This window comes from Anas acuta, chromosome 1 (assembly GCF_963932015.1).
Source record: "Anas acuta chromosome 1, bAnaAcu1.1, whole genome shotgun sequence".
Classification (NCBI taxonomy): domain Eukaryota; kingdom Metazoa; phylum Chordata; class Aves; order Anseriformes; family Anatidae; genus Anas; species Anas acuta.
Genome location: NC_088979.1, coordinates 139,168,099 through 139,189,345, shown reverse-complemented (window position 1 = coordinate 139,189,345; position 21,247 = coordinate 139,168,099). Strand labels below are relative to the sequence as shown.

The window sequence follows — 21,247 nt, the reverse complement described above, 5'->3', positions numbered from 1 at the left end:
TTGCTCAGTTTAAAGGACATTCCTGCACTAACACAGTAACATACATCTTGCCTTAATGGCTTAGAAATTTTGAAAGCAAACTTGAAATTGTTTCAGCCATTTTTTATTTTTTATTTTTTATTTTTTATTTTTGTGTGTGTGTGTATGTGTTAAGGATAAGTGGTGGCCCAATATTACAGGTCGTGGATCTACACCTGGATCTGAAGTTGCTTTGAAATACAGTGCCCCAGATGCAGCTTTATAGAATGTATGGTCCTATTGTGCTCAGATCAGTATTGGTTATAGCTCAGACAGCTGCACCGAAGATGTATACTGGTGGGAGTGAGAGAGCAGTCAGTAACAAAAAGCTGCTGATGTAAGGTTTTGATTCTAGAAAGACCAGCCTGATATTAGTGGTGGAGTATGTTTTTTTTTTTTGTTGTTGTTGTTCTGGGGATGTCTTACTAAGCAAGATTCTTGCAAAGAGGAATAGATTGGCCATCCTCATGGTTATAGACAGCCCCGAACGAGCAACTGAGGATGGAGGGATGTGGTCTCAGTTTTCTCTGTGTGCCCGTGTAACCGCTGGTCCTGAGCACCTGATGGGATAGGACGAGGCATTACCCCCCACACCCCTTGCAGGCTCAGATTTGAACCTCGTTGTTTCCAACCCCTGTGTGTGCCGCTGGTAACCGGGTGCTGACTGCAGCTCCGGGACCCCCGTGCAGGGCTGGGGGTGCCCAGGAAGAGCGGCTGGCTCCGTACCCCGGCATTTCTGTCCCCCGCTGGCGGGGGGGGGGGGGGGGGACGGAAAGAAGAGGCTGGGCAGGGAGTGCGTGTACGGCTTTGCCCGCTTTCTCTGGGGGCGGGGAAGGCAAGGGAGGCGCGAGAGGAGCGAGGGCGGCGGCTGGGGGCTCCCAGCCCCAGGGGGTCGCCTTTCATCGGGTGGGGACCGCGGTGCCGGGCCGGGCAGGCGGCTCTCCCCACCCCTTCCCGTGCAGCGGCGAGATCGCCAAAACTCCTGTGAGGGAGGAGAGACACCCCCCCGCTGCCGGCACCGCCGCCTCCTCTTCCTCCTCCTCCCTCTCCTCCTCCTCCTCCTCCTCCTCCCCCCGCCGCAAATCCCAAATAAAAGGGCGGGGGGCGGCAGGATGCGCCGCTCGGCGGGGAGGTCGGCGCCGCCGCCGGCCGCCTGATGCTGCCGCAATTCGCCATTGCCGGGCACGGCTCGGAGCCGGGCAGAGGCAGCCGAGGGACAGAGGCGGGGGGGCGGGGGGCAGAGGAGCAGCAGCCCCCCCCGGCCGGCCGCCCCCCGATGCCCGGCCGCCGCCGGCGGGGAGCCCAGGGGGGGCCGGGGGCCCGCTCCTGCCTCCTCTGGCTCTTTGTGCTGCTGAAGGTAAGTGCCGGGAAGGGGAGGGGGCGCCCCCCACACGCCCCCCACCACCCCCCCGGGCCGCCTTTGTGTGCTCGGCGGCTCCGCGGAGGCAGGGGCTCGGCCCCGATCGTCCGCGCTTTGTGCTCCCGAGGGGGGCTGGGGGGGGCAGGGGCAGCGCAGGCGGTGCCGCCCCTCGCTGCGCGCCCCGACGGACGAACAACCCTCCCAGCCGTGCCCCCGAGGGCGAACCCCCCAACCCCTCGGGCTGCCTGAAGCTGAGCCCCCCCACCCCCGAAAGCCGCCGCCCCCCGAGTTTCCCGGTGCGCCCCGAGCTGTCCTTCAGCACCGCGGGGCCGCCACGGAGCCAGCCCGGCGCGGCGGGCGCCCCCCTCGGGCTCCTAGGGGCGGCGGCGGCGTCCCCCCCCCGGGAGAAACACCGTGAGGAAGGCGCTGACAAAGGCGGGGGGGCCGCTTGCTCGGCTGTTGCAGGATTTAACGCCGCTTTCCGGGGTGCTGCGGTCGGGCTCTGCCCATCTGCTGGGCGCGTCAATTTTTCAAAGTTCTGCTTAATACGGCGAGCTTCGTTTCTCGTGATTTTTTTTTTTTTTTAAATATTATCTTTACGTGGTCGATCTTTTAATGGTTCCTTAATCATATTTAATATGCTTGGTGTAACTTCTGAAAGAAAACGCCCAGGCCAGTACTGATTGTCAGCAGCATTGCCCCAAGCCACGGTATTCTGCTCTGCTAAAAACTTTGTTGTATATTTGTCAGTCACTGCTAAGGAAAGCTCTGCAGCTAAGGACCTGACTTTTTGGTCTCTTACAAGTGTGCGTGTTCTGTGGAAATCAGCAGGGCTCCCTGTGCGAATAAGAGTTTGCAGGATCATGTCCTAGAACAGCAGTGGTGTCACTCCTAAAATTGACGTTGCATTGACAGAACTATTTAAAGGGAAGCTTTCACAGCATCTGTTCACATATAGTAGTCAACTGTCAGCTGTCTCATTTTCATAACTGCTGAAACATAAATTTATGCAAGATGAAACGTTAATATACCAACAAAATTTTGTTCCCTGGAATTTCATAGTGGTTTTTATTTACTTATTTATTTATTTATTGTGAGAAAGTAAGTCTGGGGACAGCGTGGCCCATCATACAGCTGAAGGAACTACTGTTAATTTCTGTTCTAGTTTGATTCCTAATACAGAAATGGACACACAGTTTTAAGTAGCTGTTTTAATTATTGTGGTAAAACAAGACAGGAAATAAGTAGTATAAATTTGTAAAACGCTATCTTTGTAAAATAAATCTCAAGAAAAGTGGTAAAGGTTTGAAGGCAGCCAAAGCCTTAGGTTTTCATTTGGTTGGAAAGTAACCATAACTTCTGAACCAGATAAAACAGACCCCATGAGCCAGATGTATCCTCCAGTCTGTAGCTCAAGACAACCTGGGACTGGAAGGGCAACAAAAGCTGAAGAAAAATGATTATGAGTATTGGCAGAATTTTGTAGCGTTAGAGAAGGTGAAGCTATACCTCAAGATGGAGGTGCATAGTAATGCCATGTGTGACTAGTTTATGATTTTGGTTAGATTGCAAACCTGCATATATTATTTTTTGCAGTGACAAATAATTGAAAATAATTTCAGTACAAGCTATTTCTCTAGTTCTCTGCTGTATTTACTTATCAAGTTAACATAACTATACTAAATTTATCCAGCCCTGAGTTACTAACTTCCAGGTGAACTATCAATTTAATTTAATTGAGAAAGCAGCTGTATTGAGCTGATGAATCTGAAGTGGGGCAACACTGAGTGTTGTGTGCTTGCTCTTTTAGCATTAGCAGCCCAAATGTCACTTGCTAAGCTGTATCTGCTCGATGTGGCCTTGATGCCCATCTGGCAATTTTTAAAACCACCAGCAAGCTTTGCATAGTGATAAAACTGCTTAAAGCACATTTTTCTATTTCCTCCACGTGTTGTGGTTCATGGTGTAAAGCAATAGCACCGGCTTGTTTCAAATCCTGACACTGTCTGCAGTTGCTGGTATAGACAAAGTGAGATCAAACAGTGATGATGCCCACTACAAGTTCACGTGCCTGATTGTTGCCTATGGGCTAGTAATACTTACTTCTTCTTTTCATGGCACGAATGTTATTCTGTGCTACAGGACAGTACCATAATCTTTTCTGTAAATAACGGCAATATGATCTTGAACCCTTATCATTCTTTTTTTTTTCAGTGGCTTTCTTATGCAAAGTCTAGTTCAGAAACGAGCAGGCGAAAGGCACTGTTTGTGAGGTCAGCTGTTGATATGGATTTACAGTACATGGGAGAGGAACAGCATTACATCTTGCTTCAGCAAAAAGCTTCCAAGCATTCTGCTGTAGGAGTCTTACTGACTTCATTTATTGCCCTTTTTAAATGGTTCTGTATTCTCCAGTGTTTCAGTCTCTGGATGGCTGGAAGGAATAGTCCTTAGCAGCTTGCTTTGTAATTGCCTCATTTTGGTGTGGCAGAGGCATGGCTGATCACATCTGAAAGGAAAAGCTGTACTTCAGCTAAACAAATAACAGTAAAAAGGACAAGGGGGCTGGTTTTAAACTAGAAGAAGAGAGATTTAGATTAGACTTCAGGAAGAAATTCTTTGCTGTAAGGGTAGTGAGGCACTGGCACAGGTTGCCCAGAGAAGCTGTGGATGCCCCATACTTGGAGGTATTCAAGGCCAGGTTGGATGGGGCCTTGGCCAACCTGATCTAGCAGGAGGCATCCCTGCCCATGACAGGGGGGTTAGAACCAGATGATCTTTAAGGTCTCTTCCAACCCAAGCCATTATATGATTCTATTTCCTGGGCCCGCTGATGATTATTTTTCTTTTTTTTTTTTTTTTCTTTCTCTCTCTCTTTTTTTTTTTGTTTTTGTTTTTATCTTTTCTTACTGCAATCCAGCAAGCTTCCTGTAGTCACATCTACACAGAGCTTCAACCAGATGGAGTTCTGCCCTGGATTATGTGACCAATATGTAAGATATCTCATGCTGTTAGGAGCTTGCACCTGTGTGATTTTGTTTTCTTGCTGTGTTATGTCTGGGGGACAAGGTAGAGTTAAGGGAGAGGACAAAATCTTAAAAATGCCAAACCTGATGCTGGGACATCGTTTACAATGTGTTATATTTCTAAGAGGATCTGACCAATGTTCTCACTAGGAAATCTTTAAAAAACAGATTGTCCATGAATGCACTAACTAGGATGAGTGATACTCATCAGGAAGATTATCTACAAATACAGCGGGGGAGAAGCCATGTTTTATTTCTAGGAGACTGAGGTCTTTGGATAACGGTTCTATATATGCTCTTTAGGCTCTGTATATAATGCAACAAAACCTTCTTTTTTCTCCTAACAAGGACAGTTTTTCTGTCTAACAGGGTAGATTTTTGTCCACTACTACATCTGTTCATGGAGCTTGGTATTGTGAAGTCTAAATTCAGGTTCACATAGATGAAGATGTTCATAGGGATCTAGGTGCTCTGAAACTTCATTCAACACAACCTTACTGATGAAGTAAATGTGGTTTTATTCATGTAATTTTCAAGAATGTTTGCATCTAGTGTTAGTAGTCTGAACCAAAGGTCAAACACCAGGATACTGCTTCTTTCTCTGGGAGAAACTGCTTAAGAGAGAGGCTGATTTCACATCTGAGAACCCCCACAATTCACCGCTGTTTTCTCCTGAACAGAAAAGAAATGGACATTTAGAGAATTCTGTTACGGAGTCCCTCTGGAATTTCTTACCTCTCTTAGCAATGCTGACCAAAGCTCTTATTGAGAAAACGAGTCTGTTTCTTCCTCATGACTGCGTCCTAGCAGTGTCAAAGTAAGCAACTTTCTCAATAGTTCATTTGAAAAGCATGTTCTCTTCATAAACATACTTTATTTTTTCTTTCCTTATTTTTTTTCTTTTTTTTTTTTTTTTAATGAATGGTCATCCTTAGCTCAGAACTTCTACAAGTCAATCTCTACCTTCTTTCATTATTTTCATGAATTGTTTATAGACCAGGGTGATTCTAAGGGGCAAAGTTAATGAAGAGGATGCTTGGGTGCCAACTCATATTCACAGAGCTGCAGTAAGCACTTGCAAAACCCTCTCTGACAGTGGAATAATCTGCTATTACACTCCAGCAACTTTCTGGTTTCATTGTAGTGATAGTGTACCATCAAGAAAAGATCTTTCAGGCCTGCAAGGAGGTAAAAGCCCCACACTCAAACTGTAAGAGGTCAAAAAGGCAATTTCTAAATAACATCACTTCACTTGGGAGCTGCATGTAAGGGTGATTCCTCATTTGGGTTAAGACAGGGACCATGCTGAATAAAGACTTGCCTGTTGCCATCCTATGGCTGTTCATTAAGGGGCTCACAGACAACATGCTGACTGAACTTCAGAAGCCAAATTAGTCTCTGCTTTCTGCTGTCACGTTATAGTGTAATCCAGGTGGATCATGAAAAGACCATTAAATGAGTGTCAAACAAAGTTTTGTCTAAATCTATCTTGCTATTCATTTTACTAGATGGTTTCAGTTCTGGAGAAGGGAGCTTTTATTACTTGGCCATATGGGACAGGATGATAAATGTCAAAAAAAAACAAAAAAAAAAAAACAAAAAAAAAGCTTTGGAAATAAGTACTTTTGCTGAACAATTTAAAAGGATCATAGTTAACTTTGCATATTCTTTAAAATTATTTGCCTTTTCCCCTGGAGAAGTATATATCTTTATCATCATAAGCACTCATCCTATAGTAAATTAGTGGCTGTACTTCCATGACTCCAGATTTTAAATATTCTCTTCTTGCAGTAAAATGTAACTGGCTGCAAAGTAAAGAAAAAAAATCACTTTGATAAATGTAAAAATGTCTTAAAATTAAAGTCTTTACACAGAATTTACTACATAGGTTTATGTGGTTCCAGGATGACAAACTGTTCAATAAATATTCAAAGACTGAGAAAAGAAATGGACATTCATTAAGGTAAGCTGGCCCATTTCATTACTTGTATAGTGGTAAAAAGGAGCTGTTGTGCCAGCCTATTCTCATCCATTCTTCTATTTCCAGGCCTGAGTTAGTTATCTGATAGGGAAAAAATTCAGGGGAAAATATCCAGTATGGAGGGATTCTGTCTGAAAGAATATTGGAGGAGATTTAGGTTGCAGTCTCATCTGTGACTCATCCAAAGTTAGTGAGTTGCTGCCATTAGAGATAAACCATTATCATCCTTTTACTGGATCACAGCCATTGTGCTCCTGAAGACCTTAGGCATTGCACAACAAAAAATTAGGAGCACAAGTGAAGCTAAGTATTAATCTTGAGCAAGTAGGTGCAATACTGGATGCTGCATACCTACCTTTGAAATGTCACTGTTGGAGTCAGCACTTGGCTGGACATTTTGCCATTTCCATTGGAGGCACTTAAATTCCAGAAAACAACACTTAGGGCAGAAAAGTTTTTCTGACTTAGGGCAGAAAAAGTGAAGAGAATGGTTTATTGATGTTCTGCACACAAAAGCCATTATGACTTTTCTATTAAGCTTCCATCAATGTATAGCTGAAAAGCGAGGAATCTTTATGAAAGAAATGTGGCAACATGTACTAGCTGCCACGTGCGCAATGCATAACAGATGAATAGAGAATGGGAGATAACTGAAACAGAAAGGTTACCTTGCTTTTCAAAGCACTGTGTGATCTTGAATGAATACAACCAGTGAAGGGAACAACTCATAAGGAAGAAGACTGCTATCTTTACAGTAAGCCAAATGTGATGCACAGTGTTTCATTTCTGGAACCCCTTCATTTTTATGCAAGGAAATTACTGTTGCTTTTTAAATGAAGGAGTTCCAGAAATAAAATGATATGCATCATGTCTGGCTCACCGTAAAGATAGCACATTGTACCACAGCAAATGTAGTATGTGCTGTGCTCAAATTGCTGTGGTTATCTTTGCATTCCGTTCAGTCAGATGCATGTGTTTGGAGAAGAAATACTTTACAGTAAACATCAGTGGTAGGCAAGTTGGTGACACAGTTGATAGTAACACGGAAGAGAGCTAGCGGGTAATAAGCTCAGCTTTCAGTATGCTGATCTTGAGATGACGGCATGGACAAAAGGAGAGAATGTGGGTTAGGAGCTGTGACTGAGAAGAAAACATAATATTGGGGTGGAAAAGTGTGAGTGGGATGTCTAAGCATGGGGATTGAGCAATTCAGAGCAGCTGAATGGAGGTAACAAAAGTGAACAACTCTCTGCTAGTAGTTTAGGCAGAAGTCAACAACTCTATGCTGTTTTAAGTCAGTCAGAGATTTAACGTGATGTAGCTTCTTGGCAGATAGGAGGCTCTTGGAGGAAAACAAACAACAAAATAAATCAACCAACCAAGAAAAATCAAAACAAAGCAAACAAAAAACAACCACCAAACACCTAAATTCCTTTTTAAGTACTTTGGGATAAACAGATAATTTTGCCTGTCAATGTAACAGTTATGATTTTGATGTGATTGGGCCTCAGTGCTCTTTAGGAGGTAGAGGCATGGGTCTTGTAGTTGTGTCAGCAGCACTTGAACAAACCATGGCTGCTTTGTGTGTTATAAACCTGCATGTCCCATGTATAGTTATGGTGACTTCCAACTATCTATTGCATAGGAAAAGGGTCTTTGGGAAAAGAGAGGTAGGTTCTGTTCACCAAGTCATCAACTAGATTAGAAACTCTTTCAATGTTAAGAGCTTTTTAATCATTTCCTTTTAAGCTAGACTCATCCTAAAATCAACCAAAGAGCTCCTCTTTGAGGCTGAGAGGAGTCCCCAGAGCAGACAACAAACCATCCCAGTTGTCTTGTTACCTTTGTGTAATTTGCTGTTTGGCACGTGTGTTATCCACACTCAAGCTATTCAGGGTCATTTACTCTTTCTTCACATAGAAGCCATTTTAATATGTAAAGTCTTTTCATTAACCTGTCAGACAAGAAGAAAGGGTCTAGTTCCCATTCCATTTGCAAACAGCAAAGAAACTTTAAATTCAAGTAAGAAAAAACAATGTAACAAATATATATATATATATATATATATTAAAATGTGGTGAGGAACAGTAGAGAGCTTTGGTAGAGGGGGGAAAAAAGACCAGAAAAAAGAAAGAACGCTAATTAGTGTTTTCCCAAAGTACTGAAAGTCAGATTTAAGAAAAATGAACATTTTCCAACAGCAATGAAATTAATTTATTTATTATTTGCTTAGTACTCCTGTGCCTAGCTTTGTTCTATATGCAAAATATCTGCAGGCTCTGCCTGAAGTCTGAAAGATAGACACATCAAAATAAGGATGCTCTAGATTAAGCAAGAAGTGATTATCACATATGCCAGTTGCTGGTATTCTCCAAGGGGCAGTATACCTTCCAAATAGAAGTAAGTCACAATTGCTTCCCCCAGGAGCTGAGTAGAGGTGTTTTTTTTTTGTTTGTTTGTTTTGTTTTGTTTTTTTGCTGCTTTTGTTTCTATTGATTTCTACAGGATGTTGCTCATCAGAGCTTCTGGACATTTACATCAGTTTAAAACATCAAAAAATAATTAATAATCAATATGACTTTAATCCCTTCTAAAGGAACCCATTAACCTACACAAAAATGCTCTAGCTTGCAATAGTATCATGAAAGTAACTGTAAGCAAGGCAAGAGATGAAAGACAGAAACATCACTTGGAAACTTTTTTTTTTTTTTTTTTTTGAGAACTTCTATTTAAAACAGAGAACATAGCTAGTATTTTATGGCTGTCTGCTTATTGTACGTTAGGAGTTTTGTCTTTTAATAATTTTATTTCTCTAATTTAGCTGCCCCTTCCAAATCTTGCACTGGTATTATCTTGAGTCATCAGTGTCCACTTCTGAGGAAAAGATTATGATGTCACAAAATCAATACTGGAGGATTCTATATTGTAATCCCTTTTCAGGGAAGTCCATTAAATCAATGCTTCTCCTTCTGTGAGTAGTGGCTGCAGAATCAAGCCCTCTAATTTTGCTGTGTGAAGGAGTAAGAGCAGATGGGATGGGATTTTTACATAATTAACTAGCAGTTATTAAATACAATGAGAAAAATTATGATGTTTTCTGAAGATTAAAAGGATACATAGTGAATACTTAAGTGTATGTAAAAATTATCATTGGTATAAAATTCTGGTGGATTACAACATAATGTGTTAAATCAAAAATACTTTTTTATTTTTAAATCTCTTTTTTGAAAACCAGCTCGACTCCATAGGCTACAAAGTCCTGCCAGGTTTCCTCACCAGCATTGTAGGAAAATATGAAAGCTACAGAATGATAACGCACCATATAGTGTCACCAGCATTTAAGAGAAATGGAGACACTCCATGAATATGGATAATCATGTTGTGATCTCATCTAATGTTCATGTGCAACACTGACCTCTGTTAGCTGGAACCAGAACTGCTGGGCTGCCTCTAATTCTCATGATGCTGGGAGCTATGAGAGACTCTACTGTGCTTCTGGGAATGCATCCAAAGTCCAAACAAAGTCAATAAATGTCTTTCTGTTGCCTAAAATGGGCTTTGGATCAAGCTGTAGCAGGAAGATCTGCAATCTCTGCCAGGTGATACCATGAAGCTTGACATACATCACAGAGCTAGCCATAATGCACCAGTGACCTTGGGCTTGCTGCAGTGTCAGTAGAGCAAACTGCAGACCACAAGATTGTTTTGATTTCTGGAATTTAAAAGTTTAATAGCTGAAACTCCAATTTGGATAAATCTTAAACAGGCTTTTCTCTTAGGGAGTAGCTGCATTGACAAGAATTGGTGTGTTGTAACCCAGCCGCTGGAGCCAGTGTAAGAAGAGCACACTTGAATGCTTCTGTTCTTAAAAGAGGAGCTTCTTTGCAGGAAACTTAAGTTATACAACTAGCACTAGGCCAAAAAAATAGGGTGTTTTCTTTTATTAGGCAGAGCCATCAGTATCTTCTTCCTCTTCCTCAGCCTATTTCAGGGACAGCTCAAATAAGAGTTCTGGTTTAAGTTAATTTAAACACAGCCACTTGCCGGCATTGCAGCAAGATACATGGATGAATGAAAAACAAGTTCTTGATCAAATACCAGGTACATACTCAAATATGGATCTGAAAGTGCAGCTGTTTCCTTTCTCTTTAATAGGCTAGTGCAGTCAAAAAAGTGACCCCCAAAACAAACGATAATATGGGGGTGTTTGAATTTCAGAACATGAACTTCTATCCTGCTGTGCTCAGGATACACCTTGTAGGTAAAGCCAACCATTATTTCCCAGACTCTTTCACATACTTGGTTTTCCTTCCTTATATTTTGTCTTTAATGACCTGAACTTTGCAGGAGGCGTCTTGCAAAGCAATGTGCCGGAGACCAGTTGACAGTGGTAGGCATGCTTGATCCTGAGACCAAAGGGTTTTTATGTGGTTGCAGGCTATTGGATACCAGCTCTTCTCAGTGTTACTACACCAGGTGATGGACATCAGCCAGTCAGGAAAGCAGTAAGTGTCCAGGTTGAGGAAATAAACTCTGAAGTGTCCCTTACATGGTGCATAAGCATTTAGCTTGGAGCAGAGGTAGAATGCATTCCTTGTGGTCTCACCAGCATGACTAGAATAGTTTTAGCTGATCTTATTTCATTCCTACGATAAGGTTTTTTGAGGACATTATGAGGTTAGGAGTTAAAATGGAAAATAAATAAAGCATTTTGAAAAATGCCAGGGCATATCTTGGAGGCTTTGTCTGTCCCAATTACACATGGTTAATTCTGCATCTCTTTTCTTTTTGTAGCTAACCTTTAATAAAGAAATGGCCTGTTTGAGGGTTGACTTTTCTAATAGTATTTTGTAAAGACTGTACAGGATCAACTGTTCATTGTCATCGTGTACTGTGGGAGAAACTGACCTCCTGATGAGGGTGTTACAGTTTCCAAATTATTGGTTTTCTTTATTTTTTTTTCCTCCTGAAGATATAGACTTGTTGCCCTTATAAGTTCCTTATGAGTACTAGTTGTACGATTAAAATATATGAGAGCTGTAACTGTTGGGATCTATCTTGCCATTGAAATGTCTGGAATAATGTAATATGGTTTTCTAAGCTGGGGGTTCATCATCTATGCATTTGTGCCTGCTGTTCTTTATGGTTTATGGTCTCATCTGGTGCTTAGCAGAAAAGAGCCTAATTTCCTCATGTTTATCCCCAGTGCAACTGCCTACTGTGCTGAGAGTCAACAACATAGCACAAGCAGGCTTGCAGCAAGCAGTCCTGGCTTTCCTTGCTACAGATAAGTACTGCCATGTAGGACTGCCTGTAAATGAAGGGATGAGGGCACAAGTCAAAAACAGGAAATGAATCTTTAAAATAAATATATATATTTATTAAAAATAGTGAGACACATATCACTGCCGTGTTATAAGCTGGCTATGGTTTGGTTGGATATTGTTGGACAGCTTTGTTTTGCTGCTTGCATTTTGGGCTGTCTCATGGAAGTCTTCTGGCTGGCTTTAAGCTGGCAGTAACGCTGATGTTCCTACTCCCACTGGATAGCTGGGAGGGCACATTCACCATCTATGGCCTGCAAGGAAAAGGGGAGCAAGAGGCTGCAATGAGCTGGTTGAAAAAAACAGGCAATTCAGAATTGTCCCTTGGTTGACAGCAAAGTAGCAAATGGCATGGTACAGAGCAGGGTTGCTGTTGCTGTGAGAGGATGTAAAGACATGTGAAACTGTTTAGAGCCATGGAGTAATTTAGGCTCAAAGGGATGCCTGGAGACCATCTGGGCCAATACCAGTCCCAAAACAGGGCCAGCATGTCAGGGACTCAGGGCTGTGACAGATGAGTTTTAAGTATTGGCAAGGACAGAGACTGCACCACCTCTCTTGATGACCTTCAGGGGCTCCAAATGAAACGAATTATAGTCAATTAAACTTCTTTAAAAATCATGGATTTGGACTTGAAAGAACATGAAACTGTCTTATTAACCTGAATATTTTTTTTAATCATTTAAAAAATTCATTTTAGGCTATCTTTCTTTGTAGAATTTGAAGCTCTAGTTTACAGTCACATTCACTTCTGCTGAAGTCTGCTGATTTTGTTACGTTCTCTTGCTCCTTGGAGCTTGAGCTTTAAATATAACATCAAGGATAAAGTTCTTAGTGCTGTCGTCGTTAGAATGTGCCTTAATTATCACTTAAACTTTCTGCAGAGTCAGGCAGGTATCTGCCATCACTGCACATTCATTTCACGGGTTCACATTTCTTAAGAAGGATTTTTTTTTCTTCCTCTGACTTACATTTCTGGGAGGAGAATCACTGTTTTATATGTTTTACAAGTTTGATTCTTTAGCATGCAGGAAAATTTTAAAGCTTCACTGCAGGGATACTGCTGAGTGACGTGAGTTAACAGGTTTTGGAGCAGGGCTGTCCTCTCTGTCCTGGCTGGTTTAGTGCTGAAGTAAAGAAATCAGTCATTACTACGTGCAGTTAAAGAAACATGCAAAAAAAAAAAATCAAGATGGAAAAATATATATCTAAAGTGAATATGTGGAATCAGTTCTGGAAATTTCCCTAACACTTTTTGTATTGATAACTGAACCACTGCTCCTAAATTCAATACAAGATTAAAGGTACTCAATACAGTTAATGAGCTCCAAAGGAACTGTTACTTTGGACTGTAATTACAGTTTCTGCTGCCTGACTCTGCATCTCACTAGCATTTTATTACTAATGATTTGTTATGTCAGAGGGGAGGATGAGTTTGGTGATTCATTAGCATTTTCACAGATTTTGCCATGAAATTATGGGAGCTCATACTTTCAGATGTTTGCTTGCTAGAATACAGATTCCTTTATTCTGCATCCTGTTTTTTTTCTTTAAAAATAATAATAATAATTAAAAAAACAAAAAACACTAAACCATACTCCCACCCCGGGATTAAAAAAAACTCATATAATGTATTGGATAGGCAAAATGATGCATTTTCCCTGAAGACTGTACAATGCCAGATTTAATTTATTTTGGGAAGAAAGAAAAACTATTCTGTGGAATGTGCTTGCCACTTGTGAAGTAGAAGTGTCAGCAGGAAGTGTGAAGATATCCTGCAGAACAGAGTTTACACAGAATGAGATGAGTTTATAGAAAGAGGCAAAACCACTGTACCTCTTTATATTTAGCATAAAATAAATGGATAGAAGGGATTTCAAGATGTCACACACGGCCAAGAGCAGATCAGCTGTGCTCAGACTATGGGTTCAGAAAGTTCGATTCTCTAATCCCAGCTCTCTTCAAAGCTAGTTTAGCTGTGCTAGTCTCTTTGGCCCTATTATGAAAGGAAGGTGGTGAGAAAGAAGAGACCCCAAGGCTGCAGTGCATGATGCTGTGCCCAGCAGAGCTACAGGACATGTGGGAAAGGGGCTTCCGGGTGGCGTGGCACAGAGCCCCTCACTTGCAATGCAATTTAAATGCACAATTCCAGCTGATATTAGTAATTCAGAAAACTTATAAATAATTTAAATGGTGATGGTTGGACAATTTCATTCCATGTGGATACAGGACTTTCACATTACTCATTTTCCACAGTGCATTGTTTCTTTGTGTCTTTTGCAACTTCAGAGAACGAAGTCTAGTAATGTCAGATCATGCCTAGTATTGACCCTTCATAGCTTTGTCTGGAAACACTGCTCCCTATTCCTACAGATGCCCAGTGTGGATATTGTGGTGATGCTGAAAAGTCCCCTGTTTTAGGTTATGAGCACCAGTCAGAAGGAGGGGAAGCAGATGTGCTGCAGAGATGTCTGCATCCCACAACCAGGAATGCATGTGCTATGTTAAGGAGGCTAATAGAGGGTGTCCCCTTCTGCCACGTGATAAATCCATCTCTTTGCTGTCAAAAGTGGCTGAAGAATGGGAGCTTTGGGATTTTTCTCCACTGAAATGGTCTGGTCTCATTTATCTCCTTTCCCCTTTGTGTATTGGCATATTCCTTCTCTGCAAGTATTTATCCAAAGTCTTTACTTGGTGTGTTGGGCTAAAGGTCATATCAATTTTTTTTTCCTCTCCTTTTTTTTCCCCTCTAGTCTCTGTTTTGAAAGATGTCAAACTAGATGACTGATGATTTCTTCTGATGCTAGAAGGCCTTCACAAAAATGCATATTAGGGTTTAGCATTTTTTTGTTGTTGTTGTGTTTTTTTTGTTTTTTTTTTTTTTTCCCTCTGTATCTCAGTGTTTTCAATTTGTATGCAGAGCCATCCTCTTACCATGAACTCCTATGCCCAGAGCTGAGGATTATGTTCTTATCCAACATATGTACTTAGCCTGAAATGCTAAATCTGTGCTACTAGAGGAATAGAAAGACATTATGGCTAAAGGAGCTATGTCAAAGTAACCAGTGAGAACAAACTATAAATTGTTTTTGGTGAGAGGCAGGATAAAGATATTCACTGAATGTTTGAATCCCCCTACTCGTACTAACTCATACATTTAAATATTTTTATTCTGATTGTGAGGTATGAAACAAATATTCTTTTGCTTAAAAAAGAAATAAAAATCAATTTTGTGACAGTGATGGAGGAGTCCCTGTGGATGCCATTTTCCAAGGCTTGGAGAGGTTAGCAGTCGCCAAATTTTGGGAGCTTGTAGCACAGGGACTGTAGAAACAGAGGGTGGCAGTGGCATAGTGAATGTGGACTATTCCCCACACCTTCATTCATCCCTGGTAGCCCAGAAGTACTTGCAGGGCTCAACCTACTGGTGTCCCTGTCCTGAGCAGTCCCTGTTACAACAGCCACATTTGAATAAGAGGAGGAGAGGGCACAGAATACCGCACCTAGCTTTGTAACTCTCCCCATAGTATGCCAGGAATTGCCTGCTGGTGTTGGCTGTTAACATATACAGGTGCACTGCAAGGATGGCTTCAGCACGGTGGTGGGAACCTGCCTGGGAGGACCCCTCTGCCTGTATGTCCCAGTCTTGCCTCCTCATGTGCCACACCAAGGCAGGCTTGCTAACATCACCTTGCTAGCAGAGCTCCTCCATGCCTGTAGTTCTGTTGAGGAGAAGGGTGCTCTATCTTCATGTTATCAGAGAAAGATTACAGAATCACAGAACTGTAGGGGTTGGAAGGGACCTCAAAAGATCATCGGGTCCAACTCCCCTGCCAAAGCAGGTTCCTCAGAGCAGGCTACCCAGGTAGGCGTCCAGACAGGCCTTGAATATCTCCAGAGAAGGAGACTCCACAACGTCCCTAGGCAGCCTGTTCCAGTGCTCCGTCACCCTCACCGTGAAGTTCTTTCGCATGTCAGTGCGGAACTTCCTGTGCTCTAACTTGCAGCCATTGCCCCTTGTCCTATCCCCACAAACCACTGAGAAGAGGTTGGCTACATCCTTCTGTCCCCCACCCCTCAGGTATTTATACACATTGATGAGATCCCCTCTCAGTCTTCTCCAGGCTGAACAGTTCTGCAGGCTGACCCAGGTCTCTCAGCCTTTCTTCATAGGGAAGATGCTCCAGGCCCCATATCATCTTTGTGGCCCTCCACTGGACTCTTTCCAGGAGATCCCTGTATTTCTTGTACTGGGGAGCCCAGAACTGGACACAGTACTCCAGGTGAGGCCTGACCAGGGCAGAGTAGAGGGGGAGGATCACCTCCCTTGACCTGCTGGCCACGCTCCTTTTAATACATGCCAGGATCCCATTAGCCCTCTTGGCCACCAGGGCACACTGCTGGCTCATGGTCAACCTGTCATCCACCAGGACCCCCATGTCCTTCTCAGAGCTCCTCTCCAGCAGGTCATCCCCCAGCCTGTACTGATACTAGATGCAGCTTTTCTAGCTGGAGACAAGATGGCAACACCATGATTTCAGTTGGTTCTTTCTCTTTGAGGTTATTTGAGGGAATGGTCTCAAGTTGCACAAGAGGAGGTTCAGGTTGGAAATGAGGAGACATTTCTTCTCAGAAAGAGTGGTCAGGCATTGGAACGGGTTGCCCAGGGAGGTGGTAGAGTCACTGTCCCTGGGGGTGTTTAAGGAAAGGTTGGACATGGTGCTTAGGCACATGGGTTAGTGGGTAATACAGGTGGTAGGGGGTAGGACCAGATGATCTTGCAGGTCTTTTCCAACTTTAATGAGTATATGATTTTTCAGGAGGAAGTAGATGCTGTGTCCTCCTCGGCAGTGTGACTGACCTGTGCTGGTGCATCCATTTCTGATATGCAGCCAGTGCCAGCCATAGAGGAACTGCCATGGTACCTCAGCACAGATGTTTTCTGAGGGCTTGTGTTACAGTTCACGTTGTCACATCATCATACCAGAGTGTTGACTCGTACCTACAATGCTGGTGGGGAGCTTAACAAAGGATAAGCTGCAGGCTAATCTTGTGAAAGCAGGGCTCTGTGCTGGAGGGGAAGAGGAAGAGCAGCATCTTGTCTGAGGGTTAAAAATAAGTCCTAAGAAAATGCAAAAACAATGAATCTTTTCCTTTCTGTTTCTCTCATGAATTAAATACTATTTTTTTACAGTAATGGCAGAGTGTGTGGATGTTTTATTTATTAATGCTGTGCAAAAAAAAAAAACAATAGTATGAAGGATGGGTCTTCTGAATGCTTGAGAAGTAAAACAACAACTTGAATTGACCAACAAAATACACTTTGTAGTTCTTGTTAAGACAGAAAAGCTCAGGCAGCTTCTCAGCAAATAATTCATTTCTCCAGAAAGAACACTTCAATCCCAAGCTTTCAGTCCTCTTTAAGTATAAGAAAAATAGAGGGAGGAATGGTCAGATGTGTATCTTTTTCAAATAATAAAATGCTAGCCAATTTCTCACACTTATCCTTTCTAGTGTTTGTCCCCTGGCTATTGTTTCCTCATCCTCTTTCCTCTCCAGCCTGCTTCTTACCCTTCTACTTCACCTCTGCTCTCCTCTCATGATGCTCAGCAATGGTTCCTTTCCACTGGCACTTCACCCTGCTGGAGTCTGCAGGGCTCCAGCATCAAACACACCCTCCTCAGCTCACTGGCAGCACTGCCTTTCTGAAGTATTTTGCTTTCCTCTCAAAGTATGTGAAGTTGTATTTCTTCAAGAAACATTTTGGCTTGCGTTTTTGTAACATTTGTAGGAAAGACTTTTCTGTATGCCATTTGCAGGCATTTAGCGAAGCTCAGTAGTTAACTTCCAGTGGAATGCTAAATAGTCACAAAAAGACTATGATTACATGAAAAGACTGTTTCAGTGAAAATAGCTACTATTCAAATAGAGATCAGATTTCATAGGAAAAAAGTGGGCCAATTACTCCACTTAGTCACCTACACTGTGAATTCAAATCAACCTCATCGAAAGCTGTGGTTTTACACAGATTTTACCAAATACAACTAAAATCAACATTAGTCCTTGTGACTTTCAGCTCAGCTGGCCATAGCTATGCCATGGTTATTTCTCTTAAAAATATTTTAATATTAAAAATATGGTGCTCCAAATCCTTTCTAAATTATATATATTTAATTTCTTTCACCTTTTCTTGGAAAACATTTAACAGAAATTTGTTGGGGTCTTTTTTTTTTTTTTTTTTGTCTGAATTACACACATTCCTTCCATTAATCATACTCCAGGCTTTCTGGTAGATAAATGGGTCTTCCTCTAACCCAGGACAGCTTGATGGCCCATAAAATAGATTTTCTAGGACTATTGCTGTGGCTTTACGATTTACATCAGGACTCCCACTAAATTCTATACCCATAATTACTAACAGTGTTGCTTCCACACAACATATTGGGATTTAATCCGTTACATTATTAGGAAACAGCAGTGCTTTCTCTGGAAGGTTTTTGTTTTTCTTGTTTTTGAATATCACTATTATAAGTTCATATACTTTTGGTAGAAAACCAGTCAATTCACCATTTTGAGAAAGCAAATAGCTAATGAACTAGAACCACAGAAACCTGTTTTGTGCAGCGTCTTCAAAAGATCTCACTGGAGATTCCTTGTCTGTAGATGGAGAGCTGGTGGGTTGGCACAGGCTGTTGTATAAAAGGAATTGAATGACATCTGTAAGCTGCATCTGCGGGGTAGTGGAGGGTCCTTTCCAAGGGAGATGTCCCTCTTATGGTACATCATCTCTGTGCCATCAGTGGTGTGTACCATGCAGGTGGTGCAGCTGGGCTGGTGGTTTTGGTAGAGTGTTAGGTAACATGGGTCACGTAGTAGCAGAAATGGTCTGAGATGAAGCAAGGCACAACAATAAGATGAATGAGCAAGCCGTAGGTGGAGATGCCATAAGTCACGTGGCTTTGCAGATATTTCTTTGTTTTCCTTTCTGAAATTTTGTCCCGGCACATTTACACTGTTATGAATCTTCCTGAGTTTCTGGATGTCTGCTAGTCAAGCTGGATGCTGCTCCTAGAAGCTACTAGGGCTCTGGAGATTTCTATAAGCAGTGGGTCTGGCTTCCTCAGTGTGGAGGTTGCTGCTTATGTGCAGGATGACTTACAGAGTTGAGAAGAAAATGTTGCCTTTATGCTTCTGAATACATCAGGAAGCATTGCAAATACCTTCAAAAGGATCTGTGCATGTGTTTCTGCACAAGTCCAGCAGTGCAGTTTCTTTAGTTCTGAGCACTAACATGACTGCAGGTGGACCAGCAAAGTAGTAGCTTGCTTCCATGGAAGTATGTTACTCTTTCCACTATATTTGCTTGTATAAATGTGGTGGGACTGTGAACAGACAAGGGCCTTTTCCTCCCAGAACCTGTTTGCAAGTGTAGACCTCAGCTGAGCACAGCGCATATGGCTGGAATGTATGACTTCAACAAAGTGACCCATATCACAAGTCCTGGGGACGTTTTTAGCTACCTGGCTAAAGAGGGGTGGGAGCACTTGCTCTCTTGAATGATTTTTACTTCAGACTGTCTTGCAGGCCTCAGAGCCAACTTGGGTATTGACTGCAAGAATGCTTTTGTGATGAAGATAGTGGTTTCCAAAATACAGCCTCCACGATGACATCACCTTGTGTTTAGAAGCAGCGCTTCTTACAGTGATGTTAACACTTAGGTTCACCTGGCTCTTGTTGCTTCATCCTAACATCCTGGGGTTGATCTGTCCCAGAGACTGCTGCAAGTCCTCTGTGCATCGTTATCAGCGATGTCTCTTTTTTCAATTATTATTATTTTCTTTTTCTAAAAAATACAAATAGAGATAACTTTGCTCCCCCAAATGAGCAGCAGGCAGGAGTACTGTAATTTGAAGTTTCAGATATATTTCATCTTGTGAGTATTTCAACACGTTTTACATAGCTGGTTTGTGGGAAGTCTTAGGAAGGCTATTGGGAAAAATGGGTTCTGCATCAGTGAAGGGCTTTATAGTCCTGTCCTGAAATTAGTGATGTAATTGTGTGTTGGGACTACCTACTGCCTTTCACATACTGTAACAGATTTTCTTGGTTATCTTTGTGTATGGGGAATAAGGATAGCCAGTGGTGGAAATTTTGTTGAAGAACAGACCAGTTTTACCCATGGGAGTTCTTTCACATTCTTGTCATTTCAAGAACTAATTCATCACTGAGTAAGAGTGTTCTAGGTGCATGGCATTTGTCAGTTGAAGAAGAGTCTGGAGATGAAACATGTTTGAAATATCTGCTATTATTTAGTAAATAAAGCAACATAAACTACAAGCATTCATTTGGTCTGCAAACTGATTCCTATTACATTCCTGCAGTGACACAGCCTGAGCACTCAGAATATCACTGCTATAGAAGATCTGTAGGGCTCTTAAACAGTTTGACAGCAACACTACTGTAAAACCTTGCCTGACTGCACTTTGGTGGAGTACAGTTTTGCACTGGAAGTAGTTATTTTTAGATTCATACTTCAACAAAGACAGGAGGTTCTGCTGAAGTGGGAACATCTATGCAGATTACCATGGGACAAAGGATAATTAAATCCTGGCACCTAAAGGTACTGAGATGGGTAGAGAGAATTAGCACTAGTGTTCATATATGTTCATATACTTGTTAATGTCTATCTCATCTCTACAGGAAAATGAAAACTAACAATGCAGTATTTTATATTATAATGATTCTATACATGCATTTAATTGCAGATTGTAAACTATAAATCTTATATTCCTGTTATTAATACAGAAACAATGATAATGAGTTATATTTTCTATTTTTTTTTTATAACAGATTTACACATCCTTTCAAAACAGCTTATCCATAATTGATTAAAAAAATCTTTTTTTTTTCATATTAATTTGTATATTTTTTAGATGTGTAAGGTGGGCCCCAGAAAGAATGTGTTCACAGAGAGTTTGGGATCTAGCTACAATTCATATCTACACAGCTCACCCGGCATATATTTTTGAAACGTGCCGATGTCATGCACAATGCACTTGCAGAGAGGGAAATAGGATCCAGGAGAGAGAACTGCTGCCTTTGCTGACCACAGGAATGAGTCAATCACTGAGTACAGACCAAATTTCAGTCACAAGTAATGCATTAACATTGGTATTATTCCATCAGCATTGCCCTTCTGCAGTAAAACTAAAGGAAGTTCACCTTTTTAATTGTATTCAGATTTATAATTGAGCATTTTGAGTGATGGCTTCATCTACTGCAAGCAAGGGGAAGCGATTTACAATATACATGTATGTCAGAACATTGTTATATGAGGAAAGATTAGCAATCATAATTTCAGGCTCAACAATATTTGTAATTCTGAATTGTCTCTTTTGATGCAAATATTCTGTCTTAAATACTGTGCTCTGTCTTGATTAGGTAAAATAATCCTTCCTTGTTTGGGTAGCTCAGTAAATTAGTGACTGGCCCAACATCTATCTGCAGGATCATGCTCCTGCATTGCTTAATCCATATT

At 41.8% G+C, this 21,247-nt stretch overlaps 1 protein-coding gene across 3 annotated transcripts in view; it reads left to right on the top strand.

Annotated features, from left to right (window-relative positions):
- The window catches only part of PTPRO (protein tyrosine phosphatase receptor type O), a 202,860-nt gene that overhangs the window by 45,917 nt on the left and 135,696 nt on the right, over positions 1-21,247 (top strand). For 2 of the 3 annotated variants that reach the window (XM_068659884.1, XM_068659875.1), the window contains exon 1: positions 860-1,375. The exons of the other annotated variant lie outside the window; for it this stretch is intronic. In XM_068659884.1, coding sequence (XP_068515985.1) covers positions 1,175-1,375 — 201 coding nt within the window. In that variant the 5' untranslated portion in view covers positions 860-1,174. Of the gene's footprint in view, positions 1-859; positions 1,376-21,247 lie in introns of those variants that run through there. 3 annotated transcript variants of the gene reach the window in all.